The 25208-nt window shown below is 37.3% G+C and overlaps 2 protein-coding genes across 4 annotated transcripts; both read right to left on the reverse strand.

Annotated features, from left to right (window-relative positions):
• Positions 1–691: 691 nt before the first annotated feature.
• LOC139979734 (coiled-coil domain-containing protein 138-like) lies at positions 692–11569 on the reverse strand. 3 transcript variants are annotated; one of them, XM_071990799.1, is made up of 12 exons: positions 11429–11569; positions 10318–10557; positions 9155–9339; positions 7719–7871; positions 6967–7086; positions 6280–6480; positions 5526–5651; positions 4679–4795; positions 4127–4310; positions 3556–3732; positions 2839–2977; positions 692–2076 (listed from the first exon to the last, which is right to left on the reverse strand). In XM_071990799.1, the coding sequence occupies exons 1-12, from the start codon at positions 11436–11438 to the stop codon at positions 1926–1928; spliced, it is 1803 nt and encodes a 600-aa protein (XP_071846900.1). In that variant the 5' UTR covers positions 11439–11569; the 3' UTR covers positions 692–1925. The 3 variants fall into 3 exon arrangements, with proteins under 3 accessions (XP_071846900.1, XP_071846901.1, XP_071846899.1); XM_071990800.1 differs by lacking the exon at positions 11429–11569 and adding an exon at positions 11090–11107; XM_071990798.1 differs by lacking the exon at positions 11429–11569 and adding an exon at positions 10984–11008.
• A 464-nt stretch (positions 11570–12033) lies between these two features.
• LOC139979733 (translation factor Guf1, mitochondrial-like) lies at positions 12034–25171 on the reverse strand. Its single transcript, XM_071990797.1, has 13 exons — positions 24783–25171; positions 24208–24325; positions 23442–23590; positions 22816–22974; positions 18995–19143; positions 18108–18311; positions 17739–17868; positions 17267–17376; positions 15745–15949; positions 15018–15119; positions 14419–14552; positions 13720–13978; positions 12034–13156 (listed from the first exon to the last, which is right to left on the reverse strand). The coding sequence occupies exons 1-13, from the start codon at positions 24978–24980 to the stop codon at positions 13031–13033; spliced, it is 2043 nt and encodes a 680-aa protein (XP_071846898.1). The 5' UTR covers positions 24981–25171; the 3' UTR covers positions 12034–13030.
• Positions 25172–25208: the final 37 nt, after the last annotated feature.

The raw sequence follows: 25208 nt of genomic DNA on the forward strand, positions 1-25208 counted from the left end.
GAGTATGAGGGCAGGGAGGAAGGAGAATGAGATGGGAGGAGGAATATGGTGGAAGGGAGGGAAGAGTGTGGGGCAGGGAGGGAGGAGTATGAGGGCAGGGAGGAAGGAGAATGGGGTGGGAGGGAGTGATATGGTGGAAAGGAGGAAGGATTGTGGGGCAGGGAGGGAGGAGTATGAGGGCAGGGAGGAAGGAGAATGAGATGGGAGGAGGAATATGGTGGAAGGGAGGGAAGAGTGTGGGGCAGGGAGGGAGGAGTATGAGGGCAGGGAGGAAGGAGAATGAGATGGGAGGGAGGAATACTGTGGAAGGGAGGTACACAGTGGCAGGTACGTAGGAGTTTGTTATAAAGGTAGGACGTATGGGGAGGAGAAGGAGGAGTATAGGAGACATGAGAGAGGAGTAAGGGCAAGTGACAGGGTAAGAGATGGGTACTTTGTCAGTCATCTATCCAAAGGGAGCAGAACTAGTATCTGCTCCTTCGGACTGAAGATGCTTGTGAGTGACACTTGGCACAGATACACAATCTGAGTGTTTACAATGCTGAGTATGAATGACGGCAATTTTTAGGTTTTTGACAAACAGTTGTTTTTATGAATAACCAATAAGAACTACTATAATATTATAAATATTTAACATGGCTGTGCTTGCAAATAAACACTGCAAATAAACATATGAAGGAATAATATAAGATAAAATGCAAGAACTTCATATTTATTCTACATCAAGACAGTTTCTTTGTTAAAATCCACTTCACAAGCACTACATCACACATCTGAACATTGTCTTCATTTGTTCATTATCTCACAAAGGATATATATTTGCCATTTAATCTCCATTAAAATGACCTTCAAACATTCGGCATCAAAAAGAAGAAAAGATACACACAAGAGGCAAAACAAATAATGAATTACCTTTCATCTGTTGAGTAATTAGTTTGTGTACTGCTTCCTTAAATCCTCATTATACATTCCATAATACACATGGCCAAACCTATACATATCTTGATGGTCTCTTTTCGTCCTAATAAGTACGAAATAATCACAAAATCATTGCGATATACTTTTTATTGGATCAGTGGACACATTCCCTTAAGGCTCATTAGTGACTTGCTGTAAATCATTAATAATATTACACCACATTGAAAACCTCCTCACTTGATATACACTTATGCAAGGTTAAGTCTGGGCACAACTGTTGCTAAGGGTGTCCTAATTCTGACATTTGGTTTTGACAGCAGCCAACAGATGCTGATCAGGAATTAAACATATATGCCAGCAACTCTACAGCAATTAATGATATACATGTTTGCTATGTCTGGTCATTGTTGGCAGATACTTTTACATTTGCAAGCATTGTTCATTGCTTGAGTGATGGACGGTATAAGATGTAATGATATTGTATTATATTGTTAATCTTAGAAGTGTTTTTGGCCTGTACGGCCTTCTATATATTATTCGGCCTTCTATATGTTATATACTTAGGTTCGTTTTGATGGTTGTGTTTTGTTGTTTAAAACCTCATTAAAGGTCTGTAATCAAGTATATCTGTCGTCATCATTAACACTACATAAGACTTGCTAGGTGGTGTTCTGGTTGCATGTCTTGTATGTGTTGAAACCTTATCCTTGCATTCTATGTGTTAATCTTCAATAAACTAAGAGGTTCATATCTTTTGTATATGAATATTCAAAAGGCTCTTGCTCCCAAATATCCTAGGAAATGTTCTTGTTTGTAAAAGATAGATGCATAGGAGGTCTATTCTTCTATCATTGTTCATTTAAATGCACTTACATTTATGACTAACTGTGATAATTAAGGTGGAAAACATTTCTACTTGAATCTGCCATCTTGTATATATTCTTTGATAAACCAATCACATACATACTCTTTTAATGAATATTCATGTCACTAACACATAGCATTATCTAGGAGGAGCTTGTCTTGGTAATGTTCAGATTAAATAGGATGGATTTCAAGTTGAGGGAGAGGAAGGCATTCTCCTGGCATGGACCGGCTCTAGACATCTCCTGAATCAAAAGAGACAGACCTGATGTCTCAAATAACTTTCTCGTGTTTCTGAAAAGGCAATGGATGAAATAAATAAATTCACAGGCTTTTCATCACATGGAAGGGTGGGTACCTGAGGACCTGCTAAATGCAAGTTCCCTACAGCAACCACTGACTGCATGTTCACCCCAGCAACCACTGACAACAGCAAGCTCACCCTGGCAACCATCTAGCTACCAACTGCATTATCACCCTGGCAACCCCTAACTGCAATCCCACCTCTTGCAACTGCTTAAAGCAAACAACCCCCTGACAACCACTTACTGCAAACTGCATGGCTACCCCAGCAACAGTGACTGACTATTAACAACTAACTCACCCTGGCAACCACTCACTTTCAACTACCAATCACCCTAGCAACCACTATCTGCAACCCAGGGAACCATTTATTGCTTACTGCTGGCCCTCACCAAGGTTCAAAGCAGAGGTAATGAGACATGAACATTTAGTGTATGTTGGCTTTTAGATCAGCATTCTGCGAACCTTTAGGTTCACACACCAGGATCTTCTACAATGACTGAGCCATGACCTAACAGACCCCTACCACGAAGTGATGCTCAGAATTCATGAATGCTAGGTCAGACTTTCGACTTGAGGATAAAAGACAAAGTAAGTTAAGTCTTCTTTATCTATTGAACACAGTAGATAATATTTTCCCATGTCTGCAAACCACTGAAAATAGTTTTTCGATCCACTTTTTGGGTCATGCCCAATAGTTTGTGGACCGTCAAGATGTTGGGTACAAAATAGATTAGTATCACTTATTCTTACTTTAATTTTGACAGCTTCTGCAACAAAATGCTGATTTTTTCCAGTATTTTCAAGTCCAGAGAGGTCGATTTGAGAAGAAGACTGCAAGCCTGAAACCAACCTTCATTACAGCAACTTTCCAAAAACTTAAGCAAATATACTGGAAGGATAAAAGATAAGAAGAAGTGCAAAAAACACATTTAAAATGGTTCTTTCCGGAAGAGATCAAGAGCAAACTTAGTAAGAAATCCTTCTTTTCTTGAAAGGTGCGAGTGATTTCATAGAAAATGGTAATTCTAGGAGCAAAGGGGGGTTTTATCCATAGTTACAATCCAATATTTAAATCTGGTAGATTTCATCAATGTTTCACCACCAATAACATTCCTCAGAATATAGGTTAGCCATTAGCCTATCACATTGGTCAGAAAACATGGAATGAGTCACTGACATTTCTCATAAAATCAAGGGCGTAGGAACCGGGGGGGCTGGGGGGGCACCAGCCCCCCAGTGAAAAATATGGGGGGGCGGAATGCTATATTGCACCAAATTGCATCTGAGGCCACCTGGAAATGCAAAAAAATTCCAAAGGGGAGGGGGACACCGCCTCCCCTTAGACCACTCCCCCAGGCCGGCCATCAGTCTTCAGCCCCCCCCCACTCAAAAGTACCTTCCTACGCCACTGCATAAAATAGATCAGCTAGTCACACTGCTTTCAACAAGGATGTTTGATGAATTTACCTGATTCCATAGACATCTGTAGAAACACATCCACAGCTCCAGCAAGGATTGCTATGTTTGATGATTTCAGGAAGGGTAGAATGATATCAGTCGCCCTGTACTCTAGGAAAAGCTCCTTGGACCTCTCATCTTTCAAGTCGGCCCTTAAGACATCAAACACATTGGCCAGCAAGTCAACTGGGAAAGAAACAAGGCAGATAGCATAGCATTGCTGTTTCCATTTGAAACCTTTTAACCCCAGAAAGATATCAACACTTGTTACACATGCAAGTAAATGCAACAACGTTATCTTTGAATATATGGCTTCTACAAAACAGAGGAAAATAGAACCATTGATGGCAATAATCACTGTGATGCCATTCACCCTGTTGTTATTACATAATTCATAACATTACACAAATATATAAGCATTTGTTCCTCCCCCCCCTCCCCAAAGAAATAAAAAATCATAACATCAGTATGTAGTGTTTTTAAATAGTTATTGCCCTTCTGTAACCAAATAATCTGATTTTCTAAAGTAAAGACTAAAAGTAACTAAATAAGCTAAAAATTATTTTTGAAGATTTCTTACCTTGTGATAAAGTCCTCAGAATGATCAAAGAAGACAGAAAGCGAATATGTAAACTAGGGCTCTTGAAGAACAAAGACACCTTGGTTTTGCCTTCAGTCTCGGAGTGCGCCCTCAATCGCAACGCCGATGGTGTCCGATAAAGTTCTTCCCCTAACCTTCGGAGTGTCGACACCAATGAGACAGCCTGTTATTAAAGCATCATACATAGGAATAAGGGCAACTAGAAGCAATAGCAAACTCATGTACTGCACACACTGACAACTTACACATTACTGTAGACTGATAGGAGACCGTGTCATGGTGGCACTATATATAACTTGCTTCCTTTATTTTCATAACCAAAGTCAGAAGACCTTGAATCAAAACAGGATGCCATAATACTTCAACTGAGCATCTGACAATGCTAGTCTGTTTTATTCACAGAATATCATCTTATTATCACAATTGAAAATATATATCTCTAAATAGTATATCTGAAGACAAGCGCTTTTTCATGGACAAGAGAATGCAAAAGAGAAAGGGTAGTGTATTTAGTATTGAGGTTGACCTTACCTGTTCTTGCTGCAGTGAGTATGACAGTGCCCAAAGAATAAATTGTAAGCAAGGCAGATGAAGTTTACTACTGCTGGTTGGTAAATTGTGGAGGGTATCAACTAACAATGGCAAAATCTGCATAAAGACAAATTAGAAAACAAACATAATAAGATATGAATATTCAACAACAGTTTCCTTTGGCTTGGTCTCAAGCTCTAATAATCAGAAGAATTTCTTCAGATCTTCCTTAAAGGCATTGAAGACTCGCCCCAAACCCCATGCCGCCCTCTGAAAAAAGTAAACTTTCCGTTGCTTGCAGGTGAAGTTTTCTTCTTGTCCCTACAAAATGCAGACAGTAATGAAACGTGATACCTTGTTATCTTTTATCTGGACCTGACATCAGGGAGTTCCATAACAACTCCCTGCTGAGTTGTCCATTTCTGCTATGTACACTGTGTTGTGGGTATTGACCGTAGCTGCATGTATTGACTGTACACTAGTGTCTAATTACCGACATTAGCAAGCTGTGTGTGTATTTTCTGGGATAATGGTGGTTCCTAACACTTCTGTAACACCTCATTCGAAACTAGGTCAGATTACCGGCATCAGACGTTTCTTTGTGCGCGAGTCTTCACACCCTTTAACACAATCAGTAATTTTGATCAGTCCAAACTTTATTTATGTGTAAAAGTAAGTTGGCCTGACGTTTTGATCCTAGCAGGATCTTCTTCAAAGGCTAAATGACAATTAACAGTAACAGAAGGGACAAAAACATGCATTTAGTTACATTGTTATCTATTCATGATGTGCTTGCACATATATATGCCCCCCCCCCCCAAATAATTATGATCTAAATACGAGTCACCTTGAGACATCTTTCCTTAGTCATGTCCAGAGATTCTGGATAATCACCAGGCTGAATTTCCTTTAAGTGAACATCACTGATCCATTCAAGGAGAATCCCAAGAATATCAAACACAGCATGGTCAGGCTGCAAGAAAATATCAATATTCATTAGCTACATCCATGGTATCATCTTGCGGTTTTTCTATGGTTGGCTTTTGTATACTTTTGAACATTCTATTACAGGTACTCTCAATTAATACAAAGGTCAGAGCAAAACCGTGGTTGACGCAAAAGGGCCAGAGAAAGACACTGGTTGGAGCAAAAGGGCCAGACGCCATCTCAGTCTCATCATACTAAGATTGAGCAACTAACAGGGTCCAGTAGGGTCCGTATCCCTAGGACATGATAGGGTGTGTATACCCCCATTAGTGCAAACTTTCGGGGCCATTTTTTTATTCTTTCCCACATGCAGTATGGGAATCTTTTTCATCCCCAGCCGACCTATTGACAAACCTCTGTGATATTAAATCACATTCTATCAGCAATATGAAGAGTAACTACATCCAACGTTAGACTTGCAGCATGAGTATGATTACAAGTAGGAATTCCCCTCCGTATGAGTATGAATACAACAATAAGTTTGCACTAGTACCTATAAATTCCAAATGACCTGGAGTATGAGTACAAATCCATGAGTACAGACAACTATGCCAGAGTACAGATTTACTATAATCTAGTATCCACTGTCAAGTCTGAAATGAATTTCAATGTACCTTTGAATGTTGATTAAAACCTTGCTTTCCACTCTTTGCGATCTTATTGCCTTGAGCTTGAGCCCTCAACTGATCTGTGAATTTATCTGCTGCCCTCTGTCTGTCCGATACGTCTTGTTTCCGTTGCAGGTTGGTGAGTCTGTGCTGGACGCTGATAGCCTGCGTTTCCAATTTCTTATTTTTGGTGCATATTTCATCAAGCTGACAAATGCAAATGTAATGTTTTGTAATGAAATTGCTAAACATGACTGTGTATGTAAATTATATACATATTATGTAAATTGTATGCATATGAACAACAACAAACATGTCTCTCAAGACTTCAACATTAAATGGCACGTGAACACATGAAATCCGAAACAAAGTTACCTTATATTACAGTTTAAGAACACAGTGAAAAGGGATCATGCTTTTCATCAATCACTTATAAAACAACTATTGAATGACATGTGAACACACATGAAATTCTAAACAAAGTTAGTATTATAGCACAATTAAAGAAAAAAATTAAATGGGATCACGTAAAAGTTTGATCTTTTGAATCCAATCACAAAAACAGCTCAACTTTGTCAACTGCAGACATTTCCAAGATTCTCATACTCAATGGAACATTGAGAGTAGAAACTATGTAAATAGGCAACAACGTGAAGCCAAATTTTTCATCGATCCGTCTAGTAATTAACTGACCTGTTTACGGAGAGAGTCGTTGACATTTTTCAGGGTATCAAATGATTCCTTTAGACGCTTATTTTCCTTTGCTTTTTCAGTCATCACTTGATGAATTTCTTTCAGTTTGGTATGTTGTTCCTTTGAGAAGAGAAAATGAAACGTAAAAGCACTATTTCACGTACTCAACGATGGCTAAAGGGAAACCGAGGGGATTAAGGCTGTGAAAGTTTTATGCCATTCTGTTTAGTTTGGTGTTGTGTCTGTAGGTTAGACTGAGAAGTCCAGTCACTTTAATCGATGTCTCTGAGATGTTCAAAGGGTCACTTAGCATTTTCAAAAGCAGCACAGAAAATACAACCAACAACAAATCAAAAACAATTTTGTGCCTGGACTCATCCTTTAAACAAGCCAATTGTATTATTTCAGTCACTTATTATACTGCGTGGTTGCTCATTTAATTCCAGGAAGCACTAGATGGAATTGTCAACGGGACCATGAAAACGTAGAAGTTTCATCACGATAAAGCAAAAAAAAAAACGAACTTAATAGTCCAACTTCTGTCTTCATATCTTGTTCCTTTCAAGGGTTTGACCTAAATCTTGTAAACCTGATGCTTCCTACATTCTCTGGTTGACAGAAATGGGCTGATCACCGGGAGAGGATGGTGCTAAAAGTCTCAAAGGTTGCTAAGAGCTCTAAACATGGAAGAGAGAAAGTATGCAGTTGTTGTGAGGAGACAGGGAAGTGATGAGCAAGTTAATATTTATCACCTTCTCCATTTCCTTTAGTCTTCTTTGGCAATCTTCTTCCAAATCTCTGATAGACTTGTCCAAGTCTCTGCTCTTCTTCTCTTCCTCTGCTTGCAGTAGTTGCAGCTTTTCATTGACAATTACCTCATGATCCAAGAGGGCAGCATGTTCTCTCTGATAGTCAAGAAATTTATTAAAATAATTAATTTACATATTTAAGTTAGGTATCAAGCTTGTATTCTAACCTTTGTGTTATTTTTCAGGTCTGACATCTCTGTGAGATATTTACGCTTGCCAATATTGCAACGAAAAAAAATTCCAATCTCGTACTTTATGACAAACTTCAGAGAAAAATATCCATTGACTTCAATAGTTACTACTCGGCTATCCTTAAAGGCAAATTTAAGTCATTATCGACTTTACAAAGCTATAATCTCCTAAAGCCACAATTAATTAAGTAGTGACTCAAAAGACCATAAATCTGGGGTGGGCAAACTATGGCCAACGGGCCACATGCGGCCCGCCAGTGATTTTTGCGGCCTGTGAGATGTCTCAATAATATAATATAATAATAAATAAATACCATATATTAAAGTGCTGTTATCATGAAATAAAACATGCCCAAGAGCACTGTACAAAAGAACGAATACCTTGAATATAAAATTACCAAACTTAAGAAAACCATAAAGTAATAACAACAGCAATAAAAGTAGAAGTAAAACATGCTCAAGAGCACTGTACAAAAGAACCAAATCTTGGAATAAAAAATTACCAAACATAAGAAAACCTAAAAGTAATAACAACAGCAGTAAAAGTAGAAGTAAAACATGCTCAAGAGCACTGTACAAAAGAACCAAATCCTGGAATATAAAATTACCAAACTTAAGAAAACCTAAAAGTAATAACAACAGCAGTAAAAGTAGAAGTAAAACATGCACAAGAGGATTGCACAAAAGAACCAAAACCTGGAATATAAAAATACCAAACTTAAGAAAACCTAAAAGTAATAACAACAGCAGTAAAAGTAAAACCTGATAAAAGACAGGGTAATAAACCACAAAAAATAAAATAAAAAATATAAATATACATAAATATGGGCACAGTAAAGTGAATAAAACAAAGAAAAGTCTCAAGAAAAAGAAAAAAAAACAATCTATTTTATATCATCACAAAAAACGAGCTAGCTGCTTAGAATTTATCGGCACTAATGATGCTGTCAGGTAGGCCTATTATCCCTAATAATTATCAACTGTACTGTATTGAAATAATGTTTTGGGGAATACAGATTAAGTACATACACCTATTGCTTGAAAGTCCTCGGAATCAAAGGTTTGAAATCAACAGCAAGTCGTTGGTTAGGTGCGGCCCAGTCAATTATTCACTCCTTATATCTGGCCCATTCATTCACCCCTGCCATAAATACAAAGCCTACAAATTGAGGACAGAGTTACAGGTACCTTTAACTTGTCACTGATAGCGGCCAATTCTTCATAGACCATATTAATATTCTCAGGTAGATTTGAATGTTGTTGGGAACCACGACTAGGAGTACCCGACTGTTGAGTTGAAGAACTTTGTCTAGATCCAAATAACTCATCACTAGAAGCTTCTACATCATCCAACTGATATGAGCCATGCGTACCTGTACGAATAATCAAGGTAATGATGTAGTAGGAACACATGTGATATTGGCTGAAATGTAGGACATAGGTCCAATAGAAGAAGACAGTAGAAGGGTTTACAATCCTTGCCCGAAGGCTAAGGATTGAACAGTACCCACATTTAATAGGGTGGCAGCCAAAACATCTGTTGATGAGAGGGACAGAATCTGGAGATCATTTTCACCTTTGTTTTAGCTTAAATGATTGTAGAATTAGCAACCATAAGTACCTGGTTTCATACAGAAGCTTAAAAGTTCCATCAACATAAGAAAACTTTGCCCCAATAAGTCAACATTTTTCAGTAAATTGTTTAGATAACAAGACAATATCTTATCAAAAATCAGAAATATGTTGGATTGCTCAGTTGCTTTAACTGAGCAATTGAACATTTTTTAAAGAAAGTTTCACAATAGTTGAATCAAACAAACATATTTACGATTTAGCATGTTGCTATGGCAAACAATTCGAGGTATTGATTTGACTTATAAAACTTTAAAGAGAACTTAACAAGAATTTAAAATTGAAACAAGGTGACATAGTAAGCACATCCTCTAGTAGATTTGGAGCTGGGGTAATGTCCAGACACAGCTTAGCAAAAGTTATCTCCACCAATGCAAATGGTTACTCTTTGTATACAAAAATTTGTTCTATGTATATACTTCGACTGAGGGACAATCCAGTTAACACAACAGTAGGGGCAAAATATAGATTAGTAAAGTACTTTTCAAATATTTTAGCAATTCTTAGCATAATAAATTTTGTGCAGACTTCTGTTGATCTACTGTATGTGCCCAGACTTGGACATAACAATTTTGCTAATAACATATTTGAAACTACTCCTGGCTGATCGCCTTAACTTTCAATTTGCAACTTCAATTATGCTTTATTAGTAGAATGGTTTACAATGTAAATATTGTGTATATACTTGTTTTTTTGGGAATAATTTCAAGATGCCTTACCATTTCTCCTTCTTCTTGGTGTTTTCTTTTGGCTCTGTGGTGTAAATGCAGCATTTGAAACATTCTCAACGCCATCTAAGTAATCGTCACCATCCATAAGTTGCGAAATTTCAAGTTGCCTTGAGTCTAACTTTATGATATGGCACAATTCTCGAAGTGCTCTATTGTAATGTTTTCTTTCTTGACTATTCAGAGCAGATGGGGAACTGACTGTCATTTGAGATCTACGACTTGAGTTTGCTGTAGGAAAAAGAAGATAGTATAAGATGAAGAATATGAGAATTAACATTTTTAATGAAATTTATGATACATTCCTCTGTAACAATATTAACACAAATGAACATGAAATGATATTCCAGTGTTTACACAATAAAATGTACATTGGAAGTCTTCAAGCATTACATATAGTAGGCTACTCAGAATCAAGAGATGGAAAAAGCGACTGAAACCTTACATAATAACTACTGTTACATGATGAAAATAGCGTTTGTTTGTTTACAGCAACAAACGTGAAGCATGTCCATTCTCGACTCAAAGATAAAGGCGTATCAGATGACTGAATGATACACAGTTTATGCTAATAAGATAAAAACAACAACAACAAAACAGCAACAAATTGATGTGGTTAGGAATACAACAAATTTGAATTTAACCCCTCAAACTTGCATTTTGACATTTTGAGAAACATCAGTAGAACAGATTATAGAGCAATGAATGTCTGGGTGGATAGACTTGGCCTAATCATAGTACTCATAAAGTCTTAGAGTCATACTAGGTCAGATGTCTTCCTTAGTCTTAGCTTAATGTCACCTAGCCCTATGGATTCGCCAGACTAGTAGTACCAAGGGGGAGTACTGGACATAGGTCTAGTTTGCTAAACGTTTTTTTAAGCTGCCTAAGTGGTACAAGTAGACTACGTAATGTAAGCCTATACAAGTGGATGGGGTGGTATTGGTTACGCGATTATTCAGAGGCTTGACTAAATTTTAGGTTATATTATGTGTGAGAACGCTTACACAAGATGGATATGGTAAATAGAAAAAAACAGCGAATGCTAACAATTATTTTATTACAATACAATAACTTTTCGCAACCGTTGAAATGTGCTCACCCATGATCATACTTCATCTGAGATAAACTGTGCGGACTTATTTTAGCGGTACTTCTTTCAAACACACCGATTTGAAGCTAGCATGCGCAACAACATTCAGACCTACAGGCCGTGGACTTGTCGTATGGTGAAAAGAAATACTGTTTCATCTTGAGAGGTGTTATTTTCCCCTTCACGTTTTATTTCTATCAACACACGGTTACGACAGTCTATCCATGAATCTCATTATTACTGTGAATACGTGCACAGGGCTGGGGAGGGAGTGGGGAGGGGGGAGGGTGACAAATTCCCTCAAACCAAATTCTGTGCCACCCACATCCAACATGAAAGCGAAATGCATGCAAGTCTGAAGTACAGTTAAACCTTTATAACTTCACTCAAGCCTCTAGTCAGAAAGATTTTTGGCCTCAGGACACCATATCATCAACAAATCAATTGATAATGTAAAATAATTGGTACAACAATTAGTGTTCACAAAGGAAAGATTGTAATATTGCAAAACAATAAAACAAACAAGGGACACATGTCACCTACAAGTACAGTAGAATCTCTTAAATAGTACATATTGGAGTGAACAAAGAAATGAGTACAAAATTAAAATCAAATAGCTTTTATCATATTAAATTTAATATTCCTCAGAATGGTTCAACATTTTGCTGATAAATTAATATATATCAATAACATCATTAGCTTTTTCATCCATGTATGTGGATGTGTGAAATATTAAAACAACAATATGTTTGCTGTTCTTCAAACAACTGGTAGATTCCAATTTGGTAAAGTGACCATTTAATCATAAAATCCTTGATGGCCTAATACATCCTTAGATTGTAAGAGAAGAACCTACAGTATCAAAGACCATTCACCTCACTGAGATATTATTGGGTAAACCTTCATCAATGCAAATAAATATGCTAATTCCTAACCAAGTTATCCCTTTATCTGTCAGAAAGTTGTTAAAATGTAAATATATCATAACATTATAGAAGTACTCCTTTCTGTAGGTAACAGGGAATATAGTGGAGGGAGAGAGAAGTTTAAAAGTACTAAAAATAGTTAATTTTGAGCAAATTTTGAACCCTCTTCTTCTCTCTGTGGTGATCTTCTGAATCCATGAATGTCTTCATTTGTTTAAATCACCTGTACCCTTACTCCTCGATTACACTATTGCAGTATGCTTGTAGGATGTGATGCTAATACTTGTTCATCTCTAAATCCTTTATTGCTGCATCTTTGGATAAATATCTCCACCATCTTCTTTATCATAATCTCTTCCCTTTTCTCTATTTGTCCTCTATTGTCATTTCCTCTAGTGTCCTTCATTGTCCTCTATTGTCATTTCCTCTTTTGTCCTTCATTGTCCTCTATTGTCATTTCCCCTATTGTCCTTCATTGTCCTCTATTGTCATTTCCTCTTTTGTCCTTCATTGTTCTCTATTGTCATTTCCTCTATTGTCCTTCATTGTCCTCTAATGTCCTTCATTGTCATCTATTGTCATTTCCTCTATTGTCCTTCATTATCCTTCATTGTCCTCTATTGTCATATCCTCTATCGTCCAGCAAACAGAATGCATGGGTCGCTAGAGTTGTCCTTTACCGATGTCACCTCTTCAAGACTGACAGGAAGGCTTCCTTTGGTACTTCAACATTGCCAAATTTCTTCATCTTTTTCTTCCCTTCTGCTTGTCGCTTTAAGAGTTTCATTTTACGTGTAATGTCCCCTCCATACTGTGACGAAATAGAAAGAAATATTCATTATGAATCCCACATTTGAATAGCATCCAACTAGTACCCAACGTAACTACTGGTTACTAACGTACCTAGTTCACATTCCATATAACTAACACAACTTCCAGTGAACCATCCATAAAAGCATGTCCATCTAAAAAAGTACCGGGCTAAAGTTTCTAGCCAATAACAATGTCTTCTGAAAACCTTTTCCCCTATCATAAGCCCTGTTTATGTAGATATCTGTAATACTATTGTTTTCTTGTGGATATGATAATTCTTTATTTCTTGCCATTAATCAATTTTATACGCATTAATACAAATTATTGCTGTAATAAATTGCCTTAATAAAGTCAACAACAATGTCTTTTGCAAACCTTTTTCTCCATATCATAAGCCCTGTTTATGTAGATATCTGTAATATTACTGTTTTCTTGTGGATATGATAATTCTTTATTTCTTGCCATTCATCAATTTTATACACATTAATACAAATTATTGCTGTTATACAATTATTGTGGACATCATTGGACTGTCTGTATTTAACTTGAGAAGTTTCTTACGCATTTGGCCAAAACATTTTTTCTCAATGCTTTTATGGTCTCCCTGGCAACAATCTTGCTACCGATGGCTGCTTGTATTGCTACTTCGTAGAGTTGTCTCGGAATGGACTCTTTCAGTTTGGCACAGACCGCTTTGCCAACTTCCCTGGACTTAGTTCTGTGAACAATGATTGCTAGTTCGTCGACCTCCTTGCTGTTAAGCAAGATACGAAGCTTTATCAAGTCGGCTTCTTGATAACCGCTATCCTCATAATCAAAGCTGAAACAAAAACAGATTTAAACAATTTGGGATTGAGCAAAGATGTCACAAAAGATTTAATGTAAAATTAACAAATTAAGGATTATGTCATAACTAAGAATTTTTTTTGATCTGCTGCTGCTGAAGTTATCCCATTATCTCAATAAGCAGGAAAGGTATTGAACCGCAACTCTCACTTAAGAGATTTGAGTTATCTGTCAAATGGAACCTTGGATATATGTGAACAGTTTCAGCCAGACTATAAATTGATACAAAAGAGTTTGTCAAGTCACATAAATGTCCCCACAATTCTAAACAATATTTAACAGGGGTAAATAATGCTAATACATGAACGTACAGTTTATGAACATGCAGTTATCGAGAGTTGATAACTAAGAATGACAAAAAGAAACTTATTTCGTAAAATTAGCTGAGGGTTTGTAAATTGATCTGTTTATTACCTTGCATAACCTGAGGACACCGACTTTAACTGGTCGAAAAAATCCACCACAACTTCATTTAGTGGTAATCTGTACTTGAGGTAGATTCTACTACTATCCACGTACGTAAGACTCTCTTGCTCACCTCTCTTCCTCTGCATTGACGAAAGGAAAAACAAAAAGTCTGTGAAGTTACAATCTAGAATGTTTGGTTATCTCAGATTGATTAAGTCTGGAATAAAGTGGTTTCATTGATGTAGTGTGAATGCAAAGGCTGAAAATGGAGGGAGGGGGAAGAGGAGGGGGGGGAAGAGGGGTAGGAAGGGGATAGTGTGCAAATAGTACTTCATGTCAAATGGTATAAAATGTTTACAATTTTTGTGGACTCTTTGAATCAAATTTGATAATTTTTAACTGTTCAGGTTGTACTGTACATATCAGTCAAACATTTATGTCCTATACACTGACTTTAATGTTTTGTAATATTCTGTCTGTCACTGGGTGGATTGGGGGGGGGGGAAGGATGTTCTCCCCTTGATTTTGTTCTGGTGGGGGTGGGGGGGTGTACAGGTAAGATATGTGGCTGTCCCCCCTGCCTTATATAGTTATAGAGTACTTACAGTACAAAGGTTTATAACTTCTCTAAGATATTCATCTGGAGTGATGATAGTACCCAGGACCATAGGCTCATAGAAACACTCGGCTTGTTGGGGGTCAGGAAACTGTGGATGGAATGATAAGCTGAAGTTAGGTGACAACAAAGCAATTGTAAAAATTATCACCTCATATGTGATTTTGAACTGACTCATTCTCTTAATCCTTTCTCTCCCCCCCCCCCTTCAATTCCTTGCCTCTGAAACAGAGATATTTCAGTGTAGAGTCATCAAATCCAATTTAAATGATTTTCATTGTAATTACTGAGTAACAGCAGATGTATGAGTTGTTTGGTGCATTGTGCACATTATTGCAAGCATATGTATACATACTATGCAAATCATAATATAATTCAAACTTATTCTATTTCTAAACAAACTTGAAAATTTGAGCATTGCATGGAAACTGTTAATATTTACTCTTAGCTATCAGTTTTGGAGGTTACAATCAAGCACACGTAAGAACACAAACAATTGAGCTTAACGAAAATCTATCACAAACGCAGCTTTGGAAAAGCAACCTAGAGTAGAGAAGCCTCTTTGCTGCAAATAGTTTAGCCCCTATGACTGGTCATGGAAAATTTCATAATTTATTCTGGAAATAAGTTGTTTCACCCATGGAAGGATTAAAGGTAAGAATGCAGAAAGAATCATAAAGATAATAATTACAAAACCAACTCAATAATTCTCTTACATTGGCAGGGTTCTGTATAATGATTTCTTGGTTAGGTCCGTATAGCTTTTGGTTTGTTTTGGTGGATTTAAGCTTTGATTTAAATGGAACGCTCGGAACGGTGACTATCACATTTGCGTTGTACTCCTGTTCCAGCCTCTGGTTAAAGACGTCCATGTGTAGTAAGCCCAGGAAGCCAAGCCTCCAACCTTGGCCTAATGCTGGGCTGGAAAAATAATTGCCAGTGGTAAAAGAAATTATAATTAAAAGTGATATGTTTAACTCACAAGACCCTCACCAGAAACAGGAGTATTACAATTAAGGAAGAACATATATATGTACTTCGGTATACACAGTCTTGCTATTTCATTTGATGTCAGTCTGTCAATGATATCACACATACCTGCTGTCACTGTTTACTGTGACACTACTATCATTTAATATCAGTCTATCAATGATATCACACATACCTGCTGTCTCTGTTGACTGTGACACTGCTATCATTTAATGTCGGTCTATCAATGATATCACACATACCTGCTGTCCCTGTTTACTGTGACACTACTATCATTTAATGTCAGTCTATCAATGATATCACACATACCTGCTGTCCCTGTTGACTGTGACACTGCTATCATTTAATGTCAGTCTGTCGATGATATCACACATACCTGCTGTCCCTGTTGACTGTGACACTGCTATCATTTAATATCAGTCTATCAATGATATCACACATACCTGCTGTCCCTGTTGACTGTGACACTGCTATCATTTAATATCAGTCTATCAATGATATCACACATACCTGCTGTCCCTGTTGACTGTGACACTGCTATCATTTAATGTCAGTCTATCAATGATATCACACATACCTGCTGTCCCTGTTGACTGTGACACTGCTATCATTTAATGTTAGTCTATCAATGATATCACACATACCTGCTGTCTCTGTTGACTGTGACACTGCTATCATTTAATGTCAGTCTATCAATGATATCACACATACCTGCTGTCCCTGTTGACTGTGACACTGCTATCATTTAATGTTAGTCTATCAATGATATCACACATACCTGCTGTCCCTGTTGACTGTGACAATGCTATCATTTAATGTTAGTCTATCAATGATATCACACGTATCTGCTGTCACTGTTGACGGGGAACACTGCTATCATTTAATATTAGTCTATCAATGATATCACACATACCTGCTGTCCCTGTTGACTGTGACACTGCTATCATTTAATGTCAGTCTATCAATGATATCACACATACCTGCTGTCCCTGTTGACTGTGACACTGCTATCATATCATGTCAGTCTATCAATGATATCACACATACCTGCTGTCTCTGTTGACTGTGACACTGCTATCATATCATGTCAGTCTATCAATGATATCACACATACCTGCTGTCCCTGTTGACTGTGACACTGCTGTCATTTAATATCAGTCTATCAATGATATCACACATACCTGCTGTCTCTGTTGACTGTGACACTGCTATCATTTAATATCAGTCTATCAATGATATCACACATACCTGCTGTCTCTGTTGACTGTGACACTGCTGTCATTTAATGTCAGTCTATCAATAGCAGACCGAAGAGATAAATACTCAGACTGGTCCATTGGGTAGAGGCCGGCAAATACCTTAGAAAAAATATAAAATGTTCATGAATTAATTTTCACATCCAGCGCCCCCACACAACCAAACACCTGCTATGTGATCACGCGATGTGTGCATATCAATTATTGGTAAATAAATGCTCAGTGATAAGTGAAGTAGGCCTTTATTTTAATGCTGTACCTCACACTGGCTGACTAGACTGACATATGACAATCAGTTAAAACCAACCACTTGATTGAAGATAGTGTGTAGGTATTAGCAATATTCCGTTCAGCTTCAGGAAGCATTTTAGCCTTGGGTAGGTAATATCTACTCTACAAAACTTTGAACACATGAGGTGAATTAAAACAAAAAGATGCATAAAAATAAAGAATTTGAAACTCACCATTGGCTTGGCAGCTCTAAATCCAGGCAAAGCTTCGACTGGATGGCCTGGCTTGTAAAATGTATCGCCAATACTAGCTTCTCTGATATTATGCATTCCAGCAACCACATAGCCAACTTGTCCAGCAAGTCTAATGAATGAAGAAAGAAAACAGTAAAACAAATCTCAGTTAACCTTTATCCATATGTTGTGACGGCGTTACTTCGTGTCCAAGGAGGCTTAAACTTAAAGGCTGAGTCTGGTGAAAGACAATGTTAAAAACTTATATTGAACTTTTGCTCCTTTTCTACCACTTACAATAGTAGAAACATCTCTAAAACTTAAGTCAGAAACTTCCTTTATTTATATGGAAATTAACATATTACTTACAGCTGCATTGTGGACTTTTGATCTGGGTACATAATCCCTAAATCTTGAACTTCATAGGTTTTCTCAGAAAATGCTGATTGTATTTTGTCTCCTCTTTGCAGCCTCCCATCCATTACGGCTAGGTTTACGATTGCCCCTCTGTATCTGTTATACCAAGAGTCAAAGAGCAGCGCCCTCAGTGGTCGCTCAGGGTCACTAGGGGGGCTGCGGAGCAACAATGTTTGGAAAGCAAAGACAAAGAGCATCGTAGATCGATATCAATTATAAATTGATCTTCTAAACTTTAGAAGACTCATATAATTTAGTCCCTATTTACTAAGAATCACCACTTACAAGACAGCAGGTTTTCACTTTTACTTCCACAAATATACAAAAATGCAAATATCAAACTCACCAACAGACAGTTCAAAACAGACACAGACCATATATTCAAATGAGAATAATCAATAGTGCAACAAATAGCAAAGATGTTATTATTGTACTACATCACAAGAGTTGGTCCTCTGCCAGATAGAGTCGATTGCTGGACGTTCGTGATTCATGCATGTCAGAGCAATCATGGCTTCAGAGTACTTTTTGAATTATGGTTTAAATTATTTATGGACAGCAAGTAGTTTAATACTGCTTTCCTGATTTCTTACTATACATTCAGTGAGTTTATCACACCATTTGCATTCAAACTTCACCCTATATGGACACTGCTTATAACCATCCTCTGGGTTTCAATTAATTTTATGAAGATAACATTGAATATGAATTTCATCCATGAGTAACCTTTGGCAAACCAAAATTGCAAAGTTGCTATCAATGAGCACTTCTTAAACACGCATGACTATTCAGTAAGGATGTTGAATTATTCAGTTCTTTACCTTCGCAACACTCCTTACCTTGGAATTCGGTTAATCACAGCTGGCAGAATGGAACTAACACCAGTCCCTTGTTTTGCTGATATGTGCAAAATGTCTTTCTTATTGATATCAAATAAAGACTCTATTTGGTTAGCCACACTTTCTGGGTTTGCATTCTTCAAATCAATCTGCAAACCGAAATAAAGAAAAAGAAAAGAAAACAAGAAGACAAGATGAAAGAAAAAAAAAACAGATGACAAAGTGCAGTACTTTCATTAAGACTGAAAATGTTGTTTACTGTATGCAAAGGCGACAGAGGAAGCAACCAAGAAATATAAACAAATTATAGCTAAAGCTTTTATTTAATCTCTCTCTGTACATTGTAAATAATAACCTTTCTTATTTTCAGACTATGTACATTTTGTCTTTGCCAGGTATCCAGAGAGATATGAGTGATTAACTTGTTAACATAACTTGTCAAAGTGTGCAAAATATAGGGGAGCCACATGTAAACTAGTGTAGCAGCAACAAGGGCGGCGGAACCGGGGGGGCACAGGGGGCACGTGCCCCCCCACTTTTCCTCAGATTAAAAATGTGCCCTTTTTCTACATAAAATTTCTAAATAACCAGAATGAAAACATTTCATGGTTCCTTGCTGCTGTTCATTAGTTCCATTCATAGGGAAAATTTCTAACAAAGCCCTAATACAACAACAGTAATTTATGCTCACAAACTTTTGTTGCCAAAGTAATGCTAAGCCCTGATATCAATTGCAACACACATCAGTGTGTGAAGACTATCTACCATTATCATCATACCAAGTTTGACGAAATTCCGACTAGCAATAGTAGCCAAGTAATTGCAATTTGGAGTATTTCACGTTTGACCCCATGACCTCATTAATATTCATGAAATGAGCACCAAAATCAACAGGGTTAATCTACTTACTATGGGCCACCCACTCACCAAGTATGGTAATGATTGGTCATTCCCTTGTTGAGTTATTGTGCATACAAAACTTTTCATAACGAAATAATGCTAGGCCCCCCCCCCCCTTATAAACATGCATGATATCAATTGCAACACACATCAGTGTGCGGAGACTATCTACCAATATCATCATACCAAGTTTGACGAAATTCCAATAAATAGTAGCCAAGTTATTGCAACTTGGGAGTTTTTCACGTCTGACCCGTGACCTCATTAATATTTTTTAACTTTGACCTCGTATAACTTCGCACACGAAGGTCACACGGGGGTCAACCTATTGACATTTATGATCAGAAGGCACCTTTGACATCTGAAAATAGCATCGAAACTGTAAAAATCCCCAAAACATGAAAAGGTCACCAGAGGTCAAATTGAGGTCAAGGGTCACCCAGATGCGGGTCGACAATTGGATTAAATTGAAGCAACTCCCAACCCTAACGGACAATTCGTTCTCAAGTTATCGCAAAAATACTAGTTTTTTATCATTAATTGACCTTTGGTGACCTCGGATCAAATGACCGTTAAGTTTGAAAATATTCCCCTATACCATTTGCAACTTGTCCCAAAATATCAACCGTGTCACACCTTGGAACTGGGAATTATTGCACTAAATGTCTGAAAATTTACTTTGACCTCATATAACTTCACACACAAAGGTCACCTGGGGTACACCTATTGACATTTTTGATTGGTGAGACGTGAATATAGCATCAAAACTGTAAAAATTCAAACATTTTTTCTTTGCCCATTTTCTCACCCAAAATACTAGTTTTTTAACATTAATTGACCTTTGATGACCTCGGATCACATGACCGTTAAGTTTGAAAATATTCCTCTATACCATTTGCAACTTGTCCCAAAATATCAACCTTGTTACACCTTGGCCCTGGGAGTTATTGCATTAAATGTCTGAAAATTAACTTTGACCTTGTATAACTTTACACACAAAGGTCACCTGGGTGTCAACCCATTGACATTTTTGATCGTAAGGTACCTTTGATATCCAAATCTAGCATCAAAACCAAACATTTTCTTTTTTGCCCGTTTTCTCCCAAACTAAGCACATTTTTTCTAATGTGACCTTTGACCTTGGTTTCAAATGTAGTTTGATCTGCTGATTCCAAAAATCAACACGATAAGTCTGTACAGCCATCCTAACTCCGACCGAAAACTTTGACCCCTTATAAGTTCGCACACGAAGGTCACACGGGGGTCAACCTATTGATATTTATGATCGGAAGGTACCTTTGACATCTGAAAATAGCATCGAAACTGTAAAAATCCCCAAAACATGAAAAGGTCACCAGAGGTCAAATTGAGGTCAAGGGTCACCCAGATGTGGGTCGACAATTGGATTACACTGAAGCAACTCCCAACCCTAACGGACAATTCGTTCTCAAGTTATCGCAAAAAAACTAGTTTTTTAACACTAATTGACCTTTGGTGACCTCAGATCACATGACCGTTAAGTTTCAAAATGTTTCCCTAACCAGTTCACAACTTGTCCCAAAATATCAACCTTGTCGCACATTGGCACTGGGAGTTATTGCAGTTTTAGTATTTTGGGTTTTTGGACCATAACTGACCTTTGGTGACCTTTGTGGGCACCAAAAACAATAGGGTTCATCTACTCACTATGGGCCACCCACCCACCAAGTTTGATCATGATCAGTCAATCCCTTGTTGAGTTATCGTGCATACAAGCTAAAGTGTCACACACACACACACACACACGCATCCACATACACACACGCCAACCTGAATACATAGGTTCCTTTGCTTTTAGCAAGGAACCAAAAAAGCGAAACCCACGTCGAATGAAATATTTCGGGAAGTTTTGTTTACTACCACAATCGTAGGAGCCCAATTTGATTTGGGGGGCTGTAACGACTTGCCCGAAAAATATTACCAAAATTTTTCGCGCGTTCAACATGTTAATGTGCATATCATATAGGCATGCGTTGGTTATTGCATCGCATGCCAATAACATGCAATCATTTTTGCCGTGTTATAACCCTTCCAAATCGGTTATAATTATTGGGAAAGTCGTTACAATAATAATGATCATAATAATATCAGTTTAACCATTGAAAAACACATAGAAAATTACTTTTCTTTCAGTATTTTGACATATTTCATTTGCTTTCATGCATGTATCGATCGCGTGTGCAGGGACTTGGACTTTATAATGATTTCACCTCATTTTGTTTTTTTTTCCTTGTTTCCCAATTTGCACATTAGATACTGCAGTGCTAGTATGCATTGTTTCCTTGGGGAGGGGGGGGGGCTGCGTTGATGGAGTGATGTGTATACGCAAATAAGATAATACAATAAGAGTTAATAGGGTACTAAATATCAGTCCAATCGAATTTCTGCAAAGTGCCCTTCGACGTTGGTGCCCCCCCAGATTCAAAGTGCTTCCGCCGCCCTTGAGCAGCAATGCTGCAGATTCTCAATACTTTGCAAGTGAAAGGGATATTCCAGTAGCAGAAATATATTGCTAAATAGAAATACTGTTAAGTTTTCCAATCTTTTAGGTGAAAACCAAATCATCACAGCATTTTCGCATGACAAAGATAATATGCACAACAGCATTATTAAATGCTGTTGGCAACAGCATTGTGAAATGATTTCATTTGACAATTAAGCTGATATTATCTGCTTCTTTTCTACAAATTATTTATGCACAGAGGGAAACAGTATTTCTAACAAGCTGCATTTTGACAAAATTGTAAATACAGAGAACATTCACATTCACAGATTCCAAATGTAACTATAAACTTTTATTAGACCAATCACAAGACAAAATCTAATCATGTCTTTTCTTTTCATGCATGACATCAACAAGCTGGTCACATTAGTCAACCTACCTTATTTATTACTGGTATTATGTGCAGATCAGATTCAAATGCCAGATAAAAGTTTGCAACTGTCTGAGCCTGCACACCTTGGTTTGCATCAACCACAAGGAGGACGCCCTGACATGCTGCTAATGACCTGGAAACCTCATAGTTGAAATCAACATGCCCCTGTAATGTGGAAATCAACTTACATAAATTCAAATAAATTTGATAGAACAAGGTAAACAAATATGCACCTTTCGAGTTTCGAAGTTATGAAACCATCCCTCTTTATAATGAGGTTGGTCCAAACTAACTAACATACTGATAAATTCTCTTCAAAATTCATATTTCAGTTTACTGTAAATTTTACAGAGCTGATTAAGTCTGCATAGACTTTTACGATTCTGAGGAACACCTGCTAATTAGCAATATTACCTAAAATGAGACACATTTTGGGATAAAGCAGTAAACAGTGTCCATGAGCAACAGTGCATGAGCACATATAAAAATATAACCTGTGGTTATAAACAGCTTACAGAGCACAAAATTCTGAAACCCTGGAACCTTTATGAATAATTCCAACTGAAAGGCCTCTTCCAAAGCCTTCTCCCTCCCCTCTCCTGTATAGTCTAGTATGATTTTGAAATACTCACTGGGGTGTCAATTAAATTCAAAAGATATCTCTCTCCCTCGTGTTCGTAAATCATTGATGCTGTTTGTGCTTTCACAGTGATTCCTCTCTCCTTTTCAACTTGTAATTTGTCCAAAAACTGTTTATTTTCCACTTTGCTGGAGATGGTACCTGTCAACAGGTTAAATGATATTTGAAGATGGATACATCATCAACCTTTTAAAATATTTCAAAGCAATATGAAAAAGTGATCATGATTGAAACTAGCTTTATAGCAGAACAATTTAGCATTAACCACAACTGGTTCTAAAGTTGTACAGTATGTTGCATTTAACTGAAGTGATGTATTATGAAACAGTGCTACTTAATGAAAGATAATTTCAATGAAAGATTGCTGGAATCTATGAAAATATATTCAAATACATACAATCCGTTAATGGCTCACAAATGTACTTATATTGAAACATATTCAACTGTGCAGAAGTCTATTTTCATTAACTGTGTGCCTGTTATATATATATATGGCATAAACGTGTAACAGTTAAAAAGTTTTGCAAATGAAATAGCCCTGAAAAGATGCACTTTTCTTCCTTTGGCTACTAAAGGAAAACATTTCTCGACAGGTACACCATTTTTGTAAAAGGCCATGGCCAGGTCACTTTCCTTTCTTGGATGGAAACATTGTTGATTCACTCCTCACACTATGGCTCTCCCTGTGTCCTACTTCTATACAGCCACCTGTTCAGAACAACAATAGTGGATTTGATTTATTAGCTTTGAAACCTCACCTGTTAGTTCCAGTAATCTGTCTGCCAGAGTGCTCTTACCATGGTCAACATGGGCAATTATACTGAAGTTCCTGATGTGAGACACCGGAAACTGAGACATATCAAGTTCAACATCTGCCTGAGAAAAGACAAAGTATAAACTGTAGGCTGCTGAAGAATGTATGAAACATTTGAAAATGTACACATTTTCAGCTGAAATCTGACATAAGAATTCTAAATGATATACTTCTTAGATCAGTACTGTGGCAGAAATTATATGTAGTGAGTAAAGCAATATTTGTTCTTAAATCATTCAATAGGCTGCATACCAAATAGAGCAAGTTGGATGTTTAACACTGTTGGTACATGGAAACATATATAACCCAGTGTTGAGTGCTGGTATTTCCGTATTGGTTTTTCAGTATCATTCACCATCCAAGGCACCAGTGTATCACAGAGGACTAACTTGTTGCATTACAGTACTGGTACCAATTTGATGAATTGGTATCCAGCCGGATTTGGTACCTCGATTCTTCTGGAAATAGCGTACCAGAGGCAGAACTGATAAGACTAGTTGAAGATGATATGCTACTCACTTGCTGGGAAAATGTTTTTGATGCTGAATATGGCTTCATCTGTATACACGTTTGTACTCGCCTTGGTGTTGGACAATTGACCAATCTGAACTTTCGGTAGGAGAGACAGCATGCACTGATTCTAGTACTACTGGTTACAGTGACATTTCTGCAGGGGACAACAGCTTTAGCTGTCCTACAAATCTTAGAAAACAACATATTTAAACGTTGTTCCGATGAACTGTACTAAAAAATCATGACTTTATTTTCTTATTAAAAGACTGACGGGAAGTATATTGTAAAAACTGCGACCAAGTCCCCCTGGTACAAGGACTTTTTCAGTCCTATCACGGACTCACGGGCGCAGACATTTTGATTTGTTAAAGGTTGCACGGATCTATTATTGCCAACACACAATGCTACTAGTACCACTGCTGTAGATCTAAC

This window comes from Apostichopus japonicus, chromosome 14 (assembly GCF_037975245.1).
Source record: "Apostichopus japonicus isolate 1M-3 chromosome 14, ASM3797524v1, whole genome shotgun sequence".
NCBI classification, from domain to species: domain Eukaryota; kingdom Metazoa; phylum Echinodermata; class Holothuroidea; order Aspidochirotida; family Stichopodidae; genus Apostichopus; species Apostichopus japonicus.